Here is a 15137-nt window from a genome sequence, read left to right on the forward strand (position 1 = left end):
TTTGTGGCTCCCTGTGCTCCAGCACCTGTAATGGAGGTGGCTGCCATTCCAGCCCTCCTGGTGCTGCCACAGGTGTGTCAGGAGTCAGCCGTGGTCAGGGGTCACTGCAACCCCCCTGGCACAGCGAGGCTGCTGCAGATCCGACCTCCTGAACTCCTCTGGATGGAGGAAAACCACAGGGCAGGAGGGCTGGAACCTGCTGCTCAGGTGGAGGACATTGAGCTGCCCCAAACCCTGCAGAGGTCAGGGGCACCAGGGCAGCAGGAGGGACAGGAGCACCCAGACAGCCAGGGGGGAATTTTGGGGTCAGTGAGACCAGCAGCAATAGCCCAGGGTGAGTGCTTGAGCTGCTGGTACATGGGGCCTGCTGTGGTCCTGCACAGACCCACCCATGTGGCATCATGTCCTGGGACTCAGAAATCAGGCACTGAGCAGTTTGGAAATGAGCTGGGGCTGTGGCAAGAGAGGCTGAGCTGTCCCCATGAGTGCTGACCCTGTATTTTCCTTCTGCTTCTCTTAAATATTTACCTGGGCCAAAGTAATTCCCTTCAGGTGTTAAAGTCAGCGAATTTTCCATGGTCACATCACACTCAGGAGAGCCATGTGGAGCTGCTGCTGGTTATGGTTTATGGAGGGCAAAATGGTGCCTGGGGATGCCAGGGCTGAGTGGACCCTCTTGTTTGTCGCAGGGATGCTGGAGCGGGCAGTGTGGGGTGCTGGAATGGGCAGTGTGGGGTGCTGGAGCGGGCAGTGTGGGGTGCTGGAGCGGGCAGTGTGGGGTGCTGGCGTGGGCAGTGTGGGGTGCTGGAGTGGGCAGTGTGAGATGCCAGCCAGGTCTGTGCAGCCCTGGCCTCCCAGCCCCTCCAACTCCCTGGCAGGCAGAGCTTTTGTGTGTGACAGGAATCAGCATCTGTCCAGCCAGCTCAGAAAAGAACAAGTGAAAACAGAATAAATCAAAGCCTGGAGTGTTGAGGCAATTCCTCTGCCTGCTCCAGCGCAGCCCTTGATGTTGGAGTCCTTCAGTCAGCATAGAAAATACTGGGAAAGGATCAAAGGGGAAGGGAGAAGGGGGTTGACTCTCAGGGGCGTGCTGTGAAGCACTCCCAGCCCTCAAGCCCTGCTTTGTGCATCCCATCGGCCGGGAGTGGGTCCCCGATGGAGCTTCCCAGGATGTGGCCACCTCTCACTCTCCATCCTACACTCTCTCCCCTGCCCCCAGCCCCCAGCTGTGTTTTAAGGGCCCATTTTAGCTGTGAGCCCCCCGAGCTCCTCATCCACCACCCAAAAGTGCCACCCTGAGGTCTCTGGGTGACTGTGGCTGCTCCCATTTGTGCTCATCTCCCGTGTCCCTGAGCTGTGCTGCCCAGCTGCCTCCAGGCCACCTTTCCGCCCTGGATTTGTAAAAGGATTAATCCTGCAGATCACTTCCCTATTGATTTTAATCATTAAGCTGGAATCGTTATCCCCGGGTGTGAGCGATGCCTGTCCACGGGGAGGAACTGCTGCTTGCAGATGTAGGGACAGCAAACACTGCTGGGACCCCAAAAGGCAATCCTGGATTTTGAGGGATTGGTTCCTAATCCCATCAGCTCCCACCTGCTGCTCAGCTCTGCTCAAACACTGCTGCTCAGCTCTGCTCAAACACTGCTGCTCAGCTCTGTTCAAACACTGCTGTTCTGCTGTTGGCCTGCTCCCCGGCTTGCCTCAGACCGATTTGATTTTGGGGGTGCACTGGGGGGGCGTTCTGGTGATGCTGAGGCAGGGCTGGCCCGGCTGAGCCCCCCGTGCCCTCCCCAGTTGGCAGGAGGCAGTTCCTGAGGTTCGAGAGCGCCAGCCGCGCTGCAGAGGTGCTGGGCTGCGATGTGGAGGAGCTCGGCACCGCCGTCTTCAAGCACCACCTGAGGCACATCCTGGCACAGGTGACAGCACGGGGCCGGCCCCAAGCAGAGGAGAGCCCGCCAGGTACCGGGGATGCTCCACCCCTTTTCCCTTTATTTCTGGGGGAGAGGGAATGGGCAGGCAAATTGTCCCGTTCTTCTTAGGCTGGGAGGCTCGGTTAGGTCTGTTAATGTTAATTAAATCATCAATTTAGCTGTGTCACGTTGCTGCCCTCAGTTCTGCCCCTGCCTGGCCCTCCTTAGGGACACATGAAACCAGGTGAATTCGGATAAGTGAGGTGGCTTCAATGCTGTGAGAGCTCTGCCTGGAAAAACGGGGAAAATCCCCAAACTCCACAAGAGGAGCTGGGCTGGTGCTGTGCTCCGAGCACCTGTGTCCTGCAAGGAGATCTGGATCAGGGATTGTGCTGCTGAGCCACCACAAACCTTAAATTATCGTGTGGATCTAATTCACAGAGGCAGATCCAGTGTGTGAGAGGCGGGAGGGTGAGATATTGCCTGGATTTTGGGTCAGCCTTCCCACATTCCTTAAAGGTGGGGCTTGATGATCTTGGAGAGCTTTCCTTAATTATTCCACGGTGCTCAGCAGCCGAATTCCAGCTGGGCCCTGCAAGTTATCCTGATAAAAGTGAGAACCTGAGGAAGTGGCCTTTGCTGTATTCCTTAAATCCACTTGAGGCAGGAGAGGAGCTGAAGGCAGGCGAGGGGATGTGCTGGGGTGATGCTGTGGAGCCGTGTGGGTTCTCCTGCACCACAATCCCAGGCCCCACCTCGGCTCTGAGTGGGCTGAACTTGGCTGGAAATAACCTTGCCTGCTGTTCCCTTCGCTGTGCCAGGGCCCAAGATGACTGGAGTGGAGTGTGTGGAGGGAATGGCCTCGGGGCTCTACGAGGAGCTCTTTGCCGCCGTGGTCTCGCTCATCAACAGGTACCAAAGAGCTGCTGGGCAGGCACTGGGGGTGGCAGCCCCTTCTCCAGGGGCATGGAGCAGGTGGCTGATTCCTGCTGGATAAACAGGCAGAGTGAAAACCTTTATGTGGGGATGGCTCTGGCACTTGGGACTCCTGTGTCCTGTTGTGCAGGCACCACCAGAGCCCGGCTGGCACTGCTCTGCTGCCCGTGGGTAAATCCTGGTGGTGTGTGCTGCTCTTCCCAGGTCCTTCTCCTCCCAGCACCTCTCCATGGCCTCCATCTCCGTGGTGGACACCCCTGGCTTCCAGAGCCCGCGGCAGCGGCGGAGTGAGCGCGCTGCCACCTTCGAGGAGCTGTGCCACAACTACGTCCAGGAGAGGCTGCAGGGGCTCTTCTACGAGAAAACCTTCCTGTGGGAGATGGAGAGGTACAGACAGGTGAGGAGCAGGGGCTGGGAGCAGCTCTCAGCACCCGGGAGTGGGGCTGCCTTTGTCCCCAGGAGTCCCCGTGTCCCGCTGTGGTGTGAGTGAATAGCTCAGGAGCTTTACTGGGAGGGCTGCAGCAGAACTGGAGGGGAGTCTGCATGGAGCAGGAATCTTGAGCTGCCTCTGTCTTCACCCCCTGCCTTGGTTCTGAATCCTCTTGGCTATTTCTGATGTGCCAGAGATGGTCTCTTGGCATCTTTGTGGAAGCTGCCATGGCAGGGGGGTTGGAATGAGATGATTTTAAGGTCCCTCCCAACCCAAACCATTCTGGAATTCCATTATGTACTTGCTCCAGCTCAGGAGACTTTGTGCTCTTCTGTGGGCACCGCTGACTTTTCCTTCAGTTGATGAATAATAGAGAATAGAAAGGAAAATGATAAATTACTGCAGAAATAAGCTGCTGAGAAAACCTACAGGCAAAGATGAACTTATTATAGGCTTGAAGGAGTTACCACAATGCCTCTAGCCATGGGAAAACAGCTGAATTCCTATGGTTTAACACACACATCACGGAGTAAGGATAGATGCGCCCTTCCCTGGTGATGAAGACTTCCAGATGCCACCCCACGACTGAAACAAGCTTTTAATCTTTGTTTTCCAGGAAAATGTTGAGGTGTCTTTTGATCTTCCAGAGCGCTCTCCGCTGGCCACGCTGTCCATCATCGACCTCAGCTGCTCCCAGGTACCCTGTCCCCTCTGCATCCTGCTGCTCCAAGCAGGGAGGGCTCCAGAGGCAGAGCGGGACCCTCTGGAGCATCCCAGAGCAACCTGAGGTGTTGCAGGGGAGGAACACAGAATCCACCAGGACCTTTTTAGGCTTTTTAAAATATAAAGATCCTCCCTGACCAAACTCTGTCCTCCATCACCCTTTCCAGCCTGGAGCAATGGGCTCCTCGGGGTGATGTCCAGAGCTGGATCAGCTCAGGAGGGTCTGCCCTGGGGTAGGAGCCACAGCTGGGCAGTGGGAGCAGGCTGGAGGGAGCAGGAAGGAGGGAGCAGAGCGGGCTGGCGTGGCTGTGGCTGGAGCTCAGAGCCCTGGTGTCCCTCGGCAGCCTCAGGTGCTCCCGGGCAGCCCCGGGGCCGCCCGCCGGGGGCTGCTGTGGATCCTGGACGAGGAGGTGCTGATCCCAGGCTCCGGGGATGGCACTGCCTTCGAGCGCCTCTGCTCCTACTTCGCCACCAAGGGACCCGACCAGGAGGGTGAGTGGGGCTGTGCCAGGCTGCCCAGCCTCTGGCATCACCGTGTGGCTTTGGGAGTTTGGGAGCTGTGGGTGATTGAACCCCTCACTGGGCTTTTCTCTGGGCTGCTCCCGGGGTGCTGGCACGGCCCCAGGTGAGGGGCACCTGCGCAGGTGTGAGCAGACGCTGCACTTCGAGATCTGCCACCAGCTGGGCACGGCCCCCGTGCGCTACGACCTCACAGGCTGGGTCAGCAAGGCCAAGTTCAACCTCTCAGCCCAGAATGCCATCCAGGTGCTGCAGAACTCCACGGTGTAAGTGCCAGGAGGTGCCACAGTGCCCGTGGGAGGGGGTGGGGGATGCCCCTGCCCTGAGCTGCAATCCTGCCCCAGCTCTGGAGACAGAGGGTGGTGTGGGCATCCCTTGTGTGAACAAGGGGGAATGGTCTCCCACTGCCAGAGGGCAGCGTTGGGTGGGAAATTGGGAAGAATTTCCTGGCTCTGAGGGTGGTGAGGCCCTGGCACAGAGAAGCTGTGGCTGTCCCATCCCTGGAAGTGTCCAAGGCTGGGTTGGACAGGGCTTGGAGCAACCTGGGCTGGTGGAAGGTGTCCCTGCCTGTGGGGTCCAGCACCAGTCAGAGCTTTGGGGCTCCACCAGCAGCCCAGGTTTTCCCATGCTTTGAGCAGCCTTGTAAACTAAATTGGAACTGAAAGGGAACTGGAGTTCTGCAGGTGTCTGTGCACACAGGGGGATTTTAACCTTCTGCTTGCCTACTCCTGCCTCATTTGGTTTGGGCTTCAACCCAGGGAAGTTTTAACAGCAAACAGCTCCATGCTGGGAGCAGAGAGGATGGGGATGGGGATGGGGATGGGGATGGGGATGGGGATGGGGATGGGGATGGGGATGGGGATGGGGATGGGGATGGGGATGGGGATGGGGATGGGGATGGGGATGGGGATGGGGATGGGGATGGGGGGGTGTGTCCCACCCGTAGAGCAGCACCAGCTTGGAATTTGGGGCTCTGGGTGCTGCATCCCTGTCGGGGGAGCTCTGAAAGCGAGCGGGCCATGTGTGTCCCGGCAGAGGCGCGGTCCGGGAGCTGCTGCAGCCGCGGGCGAGCGCTCCGCTGCCCTGCCGCGCCCTGGCCGGGCTGGAGGGGCGCTCCCAGGCCGCCCTGCACCGCAACGCCTGCCTGAGGAAAACCTTCGCCAGCAGCTCCGCCGCCCTGAGGAAGAGGTCGGTGTGCGCCCAGATCAAGCTGCAGGCGGTGAGTGCCGGTCCCCGGGGCACAGAGCGCGGTGAGCCCAGGCTGGCACCTTGCCGTGGGCACGCTCCCTTACCGGGGAGCCCACAGCGCCCTGGCTGTGCCCAGCGTGGCTGTGGCCGCCTGGGATGCTGCTGTCACTCAGGGAGAGCCCCCCAGGCAAAGAGATCAGGCTCAGATCGCGCACAGATCACACACAGATTACAGAGCACCTCGCTGCTGCTTTAATCCTCTTAAGTGCTCAGACAGTAACCAGCCCTGGGCGCTGGGCATGTGCCAGGCTCCTGCTGCTCTCACACCTAATTAAGTGTCCAAACTCTCTCGAGGAGATGAGGCTCAGGCTCTGCTGATTCCCTGACCGGCCCCTTTTGGGGTCTTGCCTGTCTCTGGCAAACGCCCTCCCCAGCATCCCTCAACCATGACGATCTTTAATCCATCCAATCCAGAGAGTTCCACGATTCTACGAATCCTGGTGAATTTTCTGGCCACCATCTGATCACATGGAAGGGTCCTGCTCACCACCTGTGTCCACCCTCTGACCAATGCTGTTCCCAACACCTCCACCTGCCCAGACACCCTGCAGGTGCACAGGGAGCTGACCCTTTGTCCCCTCCATCCCCACTGACCTCTGCTGCCCTCCAGGATGCCCTCACCAACCTTCTCCGACGGTCCCAGCTGCACTTTGTCCACTGCCTCCTCCCAGGGATGGGCCAGGAGGGGCCGGTCCCTCGGCCCCCGGCGTCGCCAGATGCAGCCCCACAGCTGGATGTGGTGGCCCTGAGGACACAGCTGGAGGGGACCCAGCTCCTGGATGCCCTGCGCCTCCACCGTGTGGGTATGTCCAGAGCCTGCCCTGGCCCTTGGTTGTCCCACCTGCTGCTCCCTGCCCCTGGCTCAGCCCCTCTAGCCTTTGCTCATCACCTGCTTCTCACTGGCAGGCAAGGAATCCCCTCCGTCAGAAATTCCCCGTTCAGAAGTTCTCCTCAGTTTTTATTCCTGCTTCTTGCAGGGGTTCTGAGCCCATCTCATGCCCTGAGCTCTGTGGCTGCAGCTGCACTGGAGCTCCCCTTGCAGCATCCATTGCAGGCTGGACCTGCACTGCCATGCCCTGGGGAGAGGGAGCTGTGCAGGAGCTCCAGGGACATGTGTTGTGTCACACGAGGTGCTGGGGTGGCATCTGGCCACCTCCAGCTCATCTCGGTGCCCTCTCCCTGCCCTCACTGCAGGGGTTTCTCTCTCATGGCATCTCCCTGTGTCCCCTCCACCCCTGGTGGCCTTTGCTGTGCACAGGATGTCCCAGCAGGTCCCTCCCCAGCGTGCCAGTGCCCCGGAGCAGCCCCCAACCCCTCTGTGTGCCCCCAGGGTACTCGGATCGACTGCTCCTCCCGCAGTTCCGCAGGCGCTTCCAGGTGCTGGCTCCGGAGGTGATGCAGAAGCACAACTCTGCCTACGAGGTGCCAGATGAGGGCAAGGTGTGTGCTGGGATGGGGGGCACCAGCTGAGACCCCCAGTGGGGCTGTGATGATGCCAGAGCTATTCCAGCAGGACAAGGCATGGACTGAGGGTGGGATGTGGGCATCTTCTCACTGGCTCTCCCAAAACCTGGGATGAGGACAAGCCAGGTAACATTCCCAGGCACCCAAGAGAGCAAGGACTGTGCAATCTTCTGGGCACTGGGCATCACCTGCAGCCCGGGGTTATTCCATACCTCACCCCATGATGCTAAAAGCCGAAAGAGCTCAGGAAGGAATCTGGACATGTGCCAGTTTTATTTGTTTCCTTGTAAATTTGTAGCAAAACCAGTGCAAAGCCATGCCTGGAATAAATCTACGGATGAGCCACGAAGAGCTGAGAGGAACAGAATTAAAGCTGGGCACGTGCTGTGTTGTGCAAACTGCAGCCAGCATGTGCAAAGGCAGTTAAGACCTCGGGATTTAATAAGACAAGTCTGACAATTGGGAAAGGTCAATATTGCTATGAAATGCTGTCAGAGGCAGAGGGTGCCTTGTCAGCAGCGTGTAAGCAGGGGATTTGGAAAATCCCATCCTCCCCGGAGCTTGCTGCCACGAGGGTTTGTTAGCTGGGAAATGCTTCCCAGGACACGGCATTAACCCGGCTGCTGGAGCAGGAGAGAGGCTCCTCAGCTGTGAGGGGACAGTGCAGAGCTGGCCCTGTGCCTGTGCTGGGATGGGACTGTCCTGCACAGCCCTGGTCCCAGCAGTGCCACCAGAACAGGCACAGCCACAGCACTGGTGCTTTCTCCCCCTGGCACAGCGTTTCAGGCTCTGTGATCCATGTCCTCCTTCCCTGGTGTGCTCCATCCCCTCCTTGCACGGCTACTGGTGAGGCCAGGGGTGCAATTCTGCTGCTCCTGGGTGGAATATTCCTTCTGTGGGTTTGTCCTTTGGGGAGGAGCTGTGTGAGGCTGCCAGGTGATGTTTTGTGGAGTGAGGTATTAGCAGAGGATTTTTGTTACAATTTCTGTAGCCCTGGGGCTTTCAAACCATCCATCCGTCCAGGACAGCGAGGCTGCCCCGGGGGAATGGCTGGTGTTACTGCCTGTTATGTTCATGTTCTGGTCCAAAGCTTGGAGTAATTGAGTTCAGGCTTCTCCTTGGGATAATCTCCTGCTCAAATCCTCCAGGAGTTCTGTGCTGTGCTGGTGGGCTCAGGGGAGAACTCAGCCCTTCCCTGTGATTTTAGCTCCATGGGATGAGCTGTTGGTGAGGTGGAGGGCAGGAGGGGAGCACCGAGGGCAGCTGGACGGTGCTGGGACAGGCACTGTCCCCTGTGTCACCTCCTGCCCATGCACCAGGGCTGTGCCAGACCAGGGATGGCAGCAAAAGGAGGAAAATCTTGCCTGCAGATGCAGATCTCTACTCCTGATTCTGCTGAAAGCCTCAGGGGAGAAAAGTCCTTGTGCTGGGACTTGGGACTGGGCTTGATGGGCTTTGGCAAGGGGAGGAGGAAAGGAGGGCAGAGCTGGGTGAACCCTTACTGGGTGCCCATGAGGACTGGGGGTCTCTGCACCCCATTTCAGCAGCTCGTAGCAGGGTGTGGGTGTTTCCTGAGCAGTCCCATGATGTGCCACTTCTCCACAGGCTATCGAGGAGCTGTTCCAGGCGCTGGATCTGGAGAAGAAGAGCGTTGCCATAGGACGCACCCAGGTACCATGACTGTGCCCTGCTCCCCTGTTGCTCTGGTGTGTGTGGGCACAGCCCCATGCCAGGCTCCCCAGCAGCCCAAAGTTCCCCAAACTGGGGAGAAAGGCTCTCCTCCACTGCTGTATGTGGCACCAGGTGGGCTGGGAAACTGAGACTCGCTAAATATCAGAGCAAAAGGCTCCTAATTCTCATCTGAAAGCAGTACCCAGGGTAAATCCTGTACCTAATTACCAAAATCCATCCGGCCCCTGATGGTATTTAAGTTCCTAATTACCACTGATGTCTCCTGGGAGTGAAGGGGGCTTGGGCAGCTCGTGGGTTTGCTGCAGAGCAGGAAATGTCACAGCAACAACATTTGAACTTCAACGTGATGGTCTCAAAGAAAAATTAATTTCACGTGCGTGCTTGCCTTCAGCTCTGGAGTTTGTAAAGAGAGAATTCATGGAACGGCTCTGTGGAGCAAAATGACTTTCTTTTATCCTGTGCTGTGCAGTTTGTAATTATCTCCTCTCTGGAACCCTTGTTCTTAATCAATAGCACGGTGGCAGCCCCGGTCACATTTTGTTAGGGGCGAGTTCACTTTGCCGTGGCTTTGAGCATTGATTTTGTACCAGCTGCGAAACTTGAGGGGTTGGGGAGTTAATTCAAACGTTAATGAGGCAATCGAGCGGGTGGTGGAGCAATCACGGCATCAGCTCGGGAGAGCCACTTTCCTTGGGATTGTGCTTAGATTCAATTTGGTGTTGTTAAAATGCAGCTCTCTCAGCACAGCCCCGGCCTTGCCCGTGTCACTCAGGGGTTATTAAAGCTGGGCCATGCAAATGGTCCGGAGCTGCTGATCCTGGATTCCAAGAGCTTCTCCCAGAAGTGACCCAGAGGTGCTTCAGACACTCAGAGATCAATACCGGCCTGGGTTTGATGGCATCAGCAAATCTGTGTCATTTCTGGGGCGTTTCTGACCAGTTCAGAGAAAGAAAACAACCTGGTTTATTCTGGTTTTGCTATAGTGACACATCACTGCCGTTGCCTGTGTGTGCATCTGTGTGTCACCCGTCAGAATCCACTGTTGGTGGAGGTATCCCTCCATCCCTCCATCCCTCCCTCCATCCATCCCCACAATGGGGGGAATGAGCAGCATCCCACAGGAAAGCTTTTGAGGAATTGCCCCTTGTGATGGCCGATCCCTTTGCCAAGCAGGAGCAGGCAGAGGTTTCAGCCCCGACCTGGGGTGTGTGACCTGTTCCTTTCTGCCAGGTGTTCCTGAAGCCAGGGGTCATCTCCAGGCTGGAGAAGCAGCGGGACAAGCTGATAGCCCAGAAGATGACTCTGCTCCAGGCTGCCTGCAAGGGCTTCCTCAGCCGCCAGAAGTTCAAGAGATTGAAGGTACCCATCCTGTGCCTTTGGGATTCCTGAGCTCACCCAGTGCTGCTGGGATCTGGCCCCACAGCACCCAAACAACAGCTCTTTTGAGCTGCTTTGAAGGGCACCAGCTTTTCCCTGCAGCCAAGAGCTGCTGTGCTGCCATCCCTGAGCTCCTTTCCCACCTTTCCCTCTCCAGCCCTGTCCTTCCCAGCAGTCCTGGCCATGGCTGGGTGAGGGTCACTGCTGCTGTGTCCCCACAGATCCAGCGCCTCGCTGTCCGCTGCATCCAGAAGAACGTGGTGCTGTTCCAGGCAGTCAGGCACTGGCCCTGGTGGCAGCTGCTGAGCCACGTGCGGCCCCTGCTCAGTGTCAACCTCGCCGAGGAGCAGCTCCGTGCTAAGGAGGTGAGTGACACGGGCTGGGTGGGATGGCACAAGGCAGGGCAGGGCGCTTCAGGGGCTCTGCCTGGTGGATTGGTCAAGCTGGAAGTCATTTCTGTCCAGGGAAAGTTGTTTTTCCCACCATCCAGATGTTGCCGTCTGTTCTTAGCCCAGTGTCCCACGTTCTGCCGGGCTGTGGAGGGAGAAGTGACTTTTTGCTTAGGGGGACAGTAGCAAACACACCATGTCCCCACAGCCAAACCCCACCCCAGGGTTCTGCCACTGCCCTCCTCGTGCCCTCTGCAAGCTCCAGGGGCTGTGTCCCCTGAGCCAAACCCCAGGGGATGGCCTTGCCAGCCTGGGGGGTGCTGGAAGATGAACATTCACACACACCTGTGACAGAGGGGACTCCACTCTCTGCTGTCCCCAGTGCTGTGCTGGCATCCACCTGTGTTGCCCTGGGTGATGGGAGATGCTGATGGACATTTTTTTTGTCCCAGGAAAGGCTCCTTTCACCCCTCTGCACCCTCTGAGACCCGTGCTAAATTCCTAGTCCATCATTCCTGGAGTCCCCCTCCTCCTCTCACCTTAGTGAGGTTTTAACAAGATGTTTTCAGGCTGGCTCAGATGAAATAAAAGCTGCCCAAGCCTCTGTTTTTGTCTCCAAACCCACCTGGGATCCATCAGGCCCCATCATCCGTTAACCTCTGTTTTTATCACCACTCTGCACGTTCTGCTCCTGCTCAGTGTTGGACATGAAAGCGGGACAAGGCTACATGGAGCAGCTCCTGCTGCCTGGGGAGAAATCACAGCCAACACTGTGCCTTTGCACCGTGCTCTGATACCTGCCAGGGCCCTGGGACACTCCCTGGGCATGATCCAGGCCCCTGGCTGTTCATCCAGGCTTTTGAGGCTTGCTGCTCTCTCATAAAACATGCTCTACACACACCAAAGCTGACATTCCCTCCGATGGAATTCATGTCAGGAGCTGTAGTGCCGGCAATTTGCAGTGAGCAGCCTTCAAAGTTGCCTGGTAAATTTTATTAATAAGGCAGCTATGTCTCTTCCACTTATTTTGAACAGAAAACAAGGTTTTCATAAATAAACCGAGGATGCTGGAACTCTCTGTGTGTGTTTTTTTCCCAATCTTCCCTAGGAGGAGCTGGCGGCGCTGAGAAGGAAGCTGGAAAAATCCGAGCAGGCGTGCAGCGAGCTCAGACAGACTACAGAGAGCCTGGAGGGCAAGGTACAGCCCCAGAACCTCTGGTACAGACCCCAAAACTTCTGATACAGAGCCCAAAACCTCTGCCACAGCCCTGTTCAGCCAGGTTGGGAAAGGAGCTGATGGGGATGAACAGGAGCACCAGTTCCATCAGAGCAGGAGGAGCTGCCAGGGATGCTCCTCTGGACAGGACTCTGGACAGGCTGCAGCGTCCAGCTGCAGAATTCCAGGCTGGCATCACTCCAGGCTGCCCAGAGAAGCTGGGGCTGCCCCATCCCTAGGTTGGATGGGGCTGGGAGCTTTCCTGGGATAGTGGAAGTGTCCCTGCCCATGGCTGGGAGCTGGATGAGCTTTAAGGTCCTTCCCAACCCAAACCATTCTGGGATTCCACGTTCCCAGCTGGCTGCTGGTCCTCTGCAGGCTCTGCTCTGGGATGCGCAGCTCCTTGTGATTGTGCCTGGGATTTTGCCAAGCGTCATGAGGAGAAGGAGCTCCCAAGGTTTCTATAAATACCCTGGGTTTTCCCAGCTCCCTGGGCTGCAGCAGGGCTGGGCTGGGTCTAGGCTGCAGCTCTGCCTGATGGAGCCAGTAGCCCCAAGGCCAGGACCCTCCTCATCACTGGGAATGGGGTAAAGATGATTTAGTTTAAGCTCCTTAGGAATTCTGAGCCAGGCAACTGCCTCAGGGCAGATCTAGGAAAACACTGTCTCTCCAGGGAGAGAAATCCTGTGGGATTTGCTTACTGGGTTAAACCTGTGGGACTCCCTAAGGAGCTGGTGCCTGCACGATGTGAGATGCCTTAAAATGCTGTCAGACACAGGAAAGGGGTGTTGGAATTCTGTGTTCTCCCGTGGCCCTGCTGCCTCTGCAGCCCCTCGCTGGGCTGCCTGAGCAGGAAGGACCGTGTGCCCGTCTGCTCTGCGCAAAATGGAATCGATTTTCTGGATTAATAATTCTCCCCTTCCTTCATCCTCTCCTGGTTTCAAAGTTAAATTTAATGCAATAAAGTAGGACAATGGAGAGCTGTGCTGAGCCCAGCCTGCAGTGCAGTGCAGGCAGCGTGGCACAGGCTGGGAGCCTGGGCTCCCGCTGGTGACACTGCTGTGCACTCCTGAGACCTGCCAGGGCTCTGGATGGATGTGGGAGGGCAGAACCCGCCCCCATCCATGCCCAGGCTGACCCTCTGCTCCCCCAGATCATCGACCTGACCGCGGAGCTGGCGGATGAGCGCTACAAGGGCGATGTCACCTGCCAGGCCCTGGACGGGGAGCGGGCGGAGCGGCTGCGGGGCACCCGCGAGCTGCAGGAGCTGCAGGTACCACTGCCCTGAGACCCTGTGTGGGGACAGCGGCTGTGCCACCCCCCTGACAGCCCCACCGAGTGCCCCAGAGCTGGGTAGAGCTGCTCCCTTCCTCCCTTTCCCAGAGCAAACATGACCAAGTGCAGAAGAAACTGGAGTCGGTGGAGAAGCAGCTGGAAGAGGCCCAGCAGCTGGTGCAGCTGCGGGAGATGAGGATCAGCGGCTCTGGAGGAGGTAGGGATGTCCCTCCAGAGGCAGTGCATGCTCTGGGCACCCAGCCTGACCTGTGGGGCACAGAGAAGAGGGCAGAGGTTTGTCTCCACCAGTCAGTGCCACTCTCCAGCCCCTGGGCACTCCAGAGTGTTCTGTCACCCTGCATTGCTCATCCAGAGGAGCTGGCAGTGACAGCTCGGTCACACAGCTCTGGCCCTGGCACGGGGCTGGTGGGTGCTGTGCCCCAGGGCACTGCTGGCACTGCCTGGCAGCCCTGACACCTCAGGGTGAAACACGTGTGGGGTGAAGAGGAGGCTGCTGAGGCACAAGTGGGAAGGGAAGGGAAGGGAAGGGAAGGGAAGGGAAGGGAAGGGAAGGGAAGGGAAGGGAAGGGAAGGGAAGGGAAGGGAAGGGAAGGGAAGGGAAGGGAAGGGAAGGGAAGGGAAGGGAAGGGAAGGGAAGGGAAGGGAAGGGAAGGGAAGGGAAGGGAAGGGAAGGGAAGGGAAGGGCACACATGCTGTGCCTGAGGCAGGGTACATGCTCTATGCGAGTGGGGCAGCCCTGGGCACACAGAGCAGAGCCATGCCCCCTGAGCTCCGTGCTGGTGCCTTGTGCATCCCCCTCCCTGCCCACGGGGGCTGGCCAGGCCCCAGCACCCCGCCTGCACCCCTGGGTGTCTCTCGTTGGCAGAGGACGAGTGGCAGGTGAGGTTTGACTGCGCCCAGACCGAGATCGTTTTCCTGCGGAAGCGGCTGGCACAGCTGGAGGAGCGGCTGGAGGCAGAGCTGGGCACCAGGACAGGGCTGGAGCAAAAGGCAAGTTCTGCCAGCCCAGGAGGGGACAGGGACACCCAAGGGAGCTCTTCTAGAGTTATTCCTCTCCCTGCTCCCTGGAGCTTTGCAGGGCTGAGGCTCAGCATTGCATCTGCTTCTTGCTGCTGCTCTCACTGACCAGGGAAAACCAGATATTTTCTGCTGGTCAGAGCCTCAAAAATCACTTTTGCATAGCAAAAATTCCACTTTGGTCACGTGTGAGTGTGAGCAGAGGGTGAGGAGCTGTGGGCAGTGGGTTTTCAGTGGTGGGTCTAGGTGCTGCTCTGGCTTTAGGAGCTGTACAGGGCTGTGCTCTCCCTCTGTCACACAAAGAGCTGTTGGTGGAAAGAGCTGGCAGCTCCCGAGCTTTGCCCCGAGGAGCCAAAAAGCCAATGTGCTTCCCTGAGCACTGCCTGGGAGCCAGGTCATTTCCCAGAAGGATAAAACAAAGAAATAAAAATCTCTCATGGTACATTAAATAGTAATAAGAAAGAAGCTGAGTCTTAGGAGCTTGGGTAAAGCGAAGCAGCCCATTTGCTCTCAGTTAGTTTGGAATTACAGGCTTCATTAATGCAAGATTTTGCTTATTTAAAGTCATTCCTTAACGACTCCGTTCCCTGGCGTGGGAGAGCTCTGGGTGTCTGTCCCAAACACAATGTGAATCCTTGGGGATTCCAGTCCAGACGCTGCTTCCTGCAGAGAAACGGGATCAGGCATGGCCCTGGGGCAGCTGCTCTGACTCAGCAGCAGGGGCTGGGATGCTGCAGGCACTCGGAGGGTGCCGGAGCTGGAGGGGTCACAGCACCTCAGGCTGTCCTTGTTTAGTGAAAAATCTCTGGGTGGACCCAGCCTGGGGAATGAAGTGAGGCTGAGTCCTGGTGGGGGTTTATCCAGGGGGGTGTGTGCTGTGGGGTCAGAGGGATTCCTCCTCTGTGGGGTGCATGTGC

The 15137-nt window shown here is 57.8% G+C and overlaps 1 protein-coding gene across 1 annotated transcript in view; it reads left to right on the forward strand.

The window, feature by feature from the left end:
* Positions 1 to 15137, forward strand: part of MYO18B (myosin XVIIIB) — a 55536-nt gene that overhangs the window by 10660 nt on the left and 29739 nt on the right. Inside the window, exons 14-29 of the mRNA XM_063416378.1 lie at positions 1798 to 1962; positions 2735 to 2825; positions 3054 to 3246; positions 3896 to 3976; positions 4347 to 4494; positions 4628 to 4787; positions 5557 to 5740; positions 6380 to 6572; positions 7100 to 7209; positions 8839 to 8904; positions 10156 to 10284; positions 10524 to 10667; positions 11800 to 11889; positions 13061 to 13180; positions 13291 to 13399; positions 14069 to 14193. Coding sequence (XP_063272448.1) covers positions 1798 to 1962; positions 2735 to 2825; positions 3054 to 3246; positions 3896 to 3976; positions 4347 to 4494; positions 4628 to 4787; positions 5557 to 5740; positions 6380 to 6572; positions 7100 to 7209; positions 8839 to 8904; positions 10156 to 10284; positions 10524 to 10667; positions 11800 to 11889; positions 13061 to 13180; positions 13291 to 13399; positions 14069 to 14193 — 2108 coding nt within the window. The remainder of the gene's footprint in view (positions 1 to 1797; positions 1963 to 2734; positions 2826 to 3053; positions 3247 to 3895; positions 3977 to 4346; positions 4495 to 4627; positions 4788 to 5556; positions 5741 to 6379; positions 6573 to 7099; positions 7210 to 8838; positions 8905 to 10155; positions 10285 to 10523; positions 10668 to 11799; positions 11890 to 13060; positions 13181 to 13290; positions 13400 to 14068; positions 14194 to 15137) is intronic.

The sequence above is a fragment of the Prinia subflava genome, chromosome 19 (assembly GCF_021018805.1).
Source record: "Prinia subflava isolate CZ2003 ecotype Zambia chromosome 19, Cam_Psub_1.2, whole genome shotgun sequence".
Classification (NCBI taxonomy): Eukaryota; Metazoa; Chordata; class Aves; order Passeriformes; family Cisticolidae; genus Prinia; species Prinia subflava.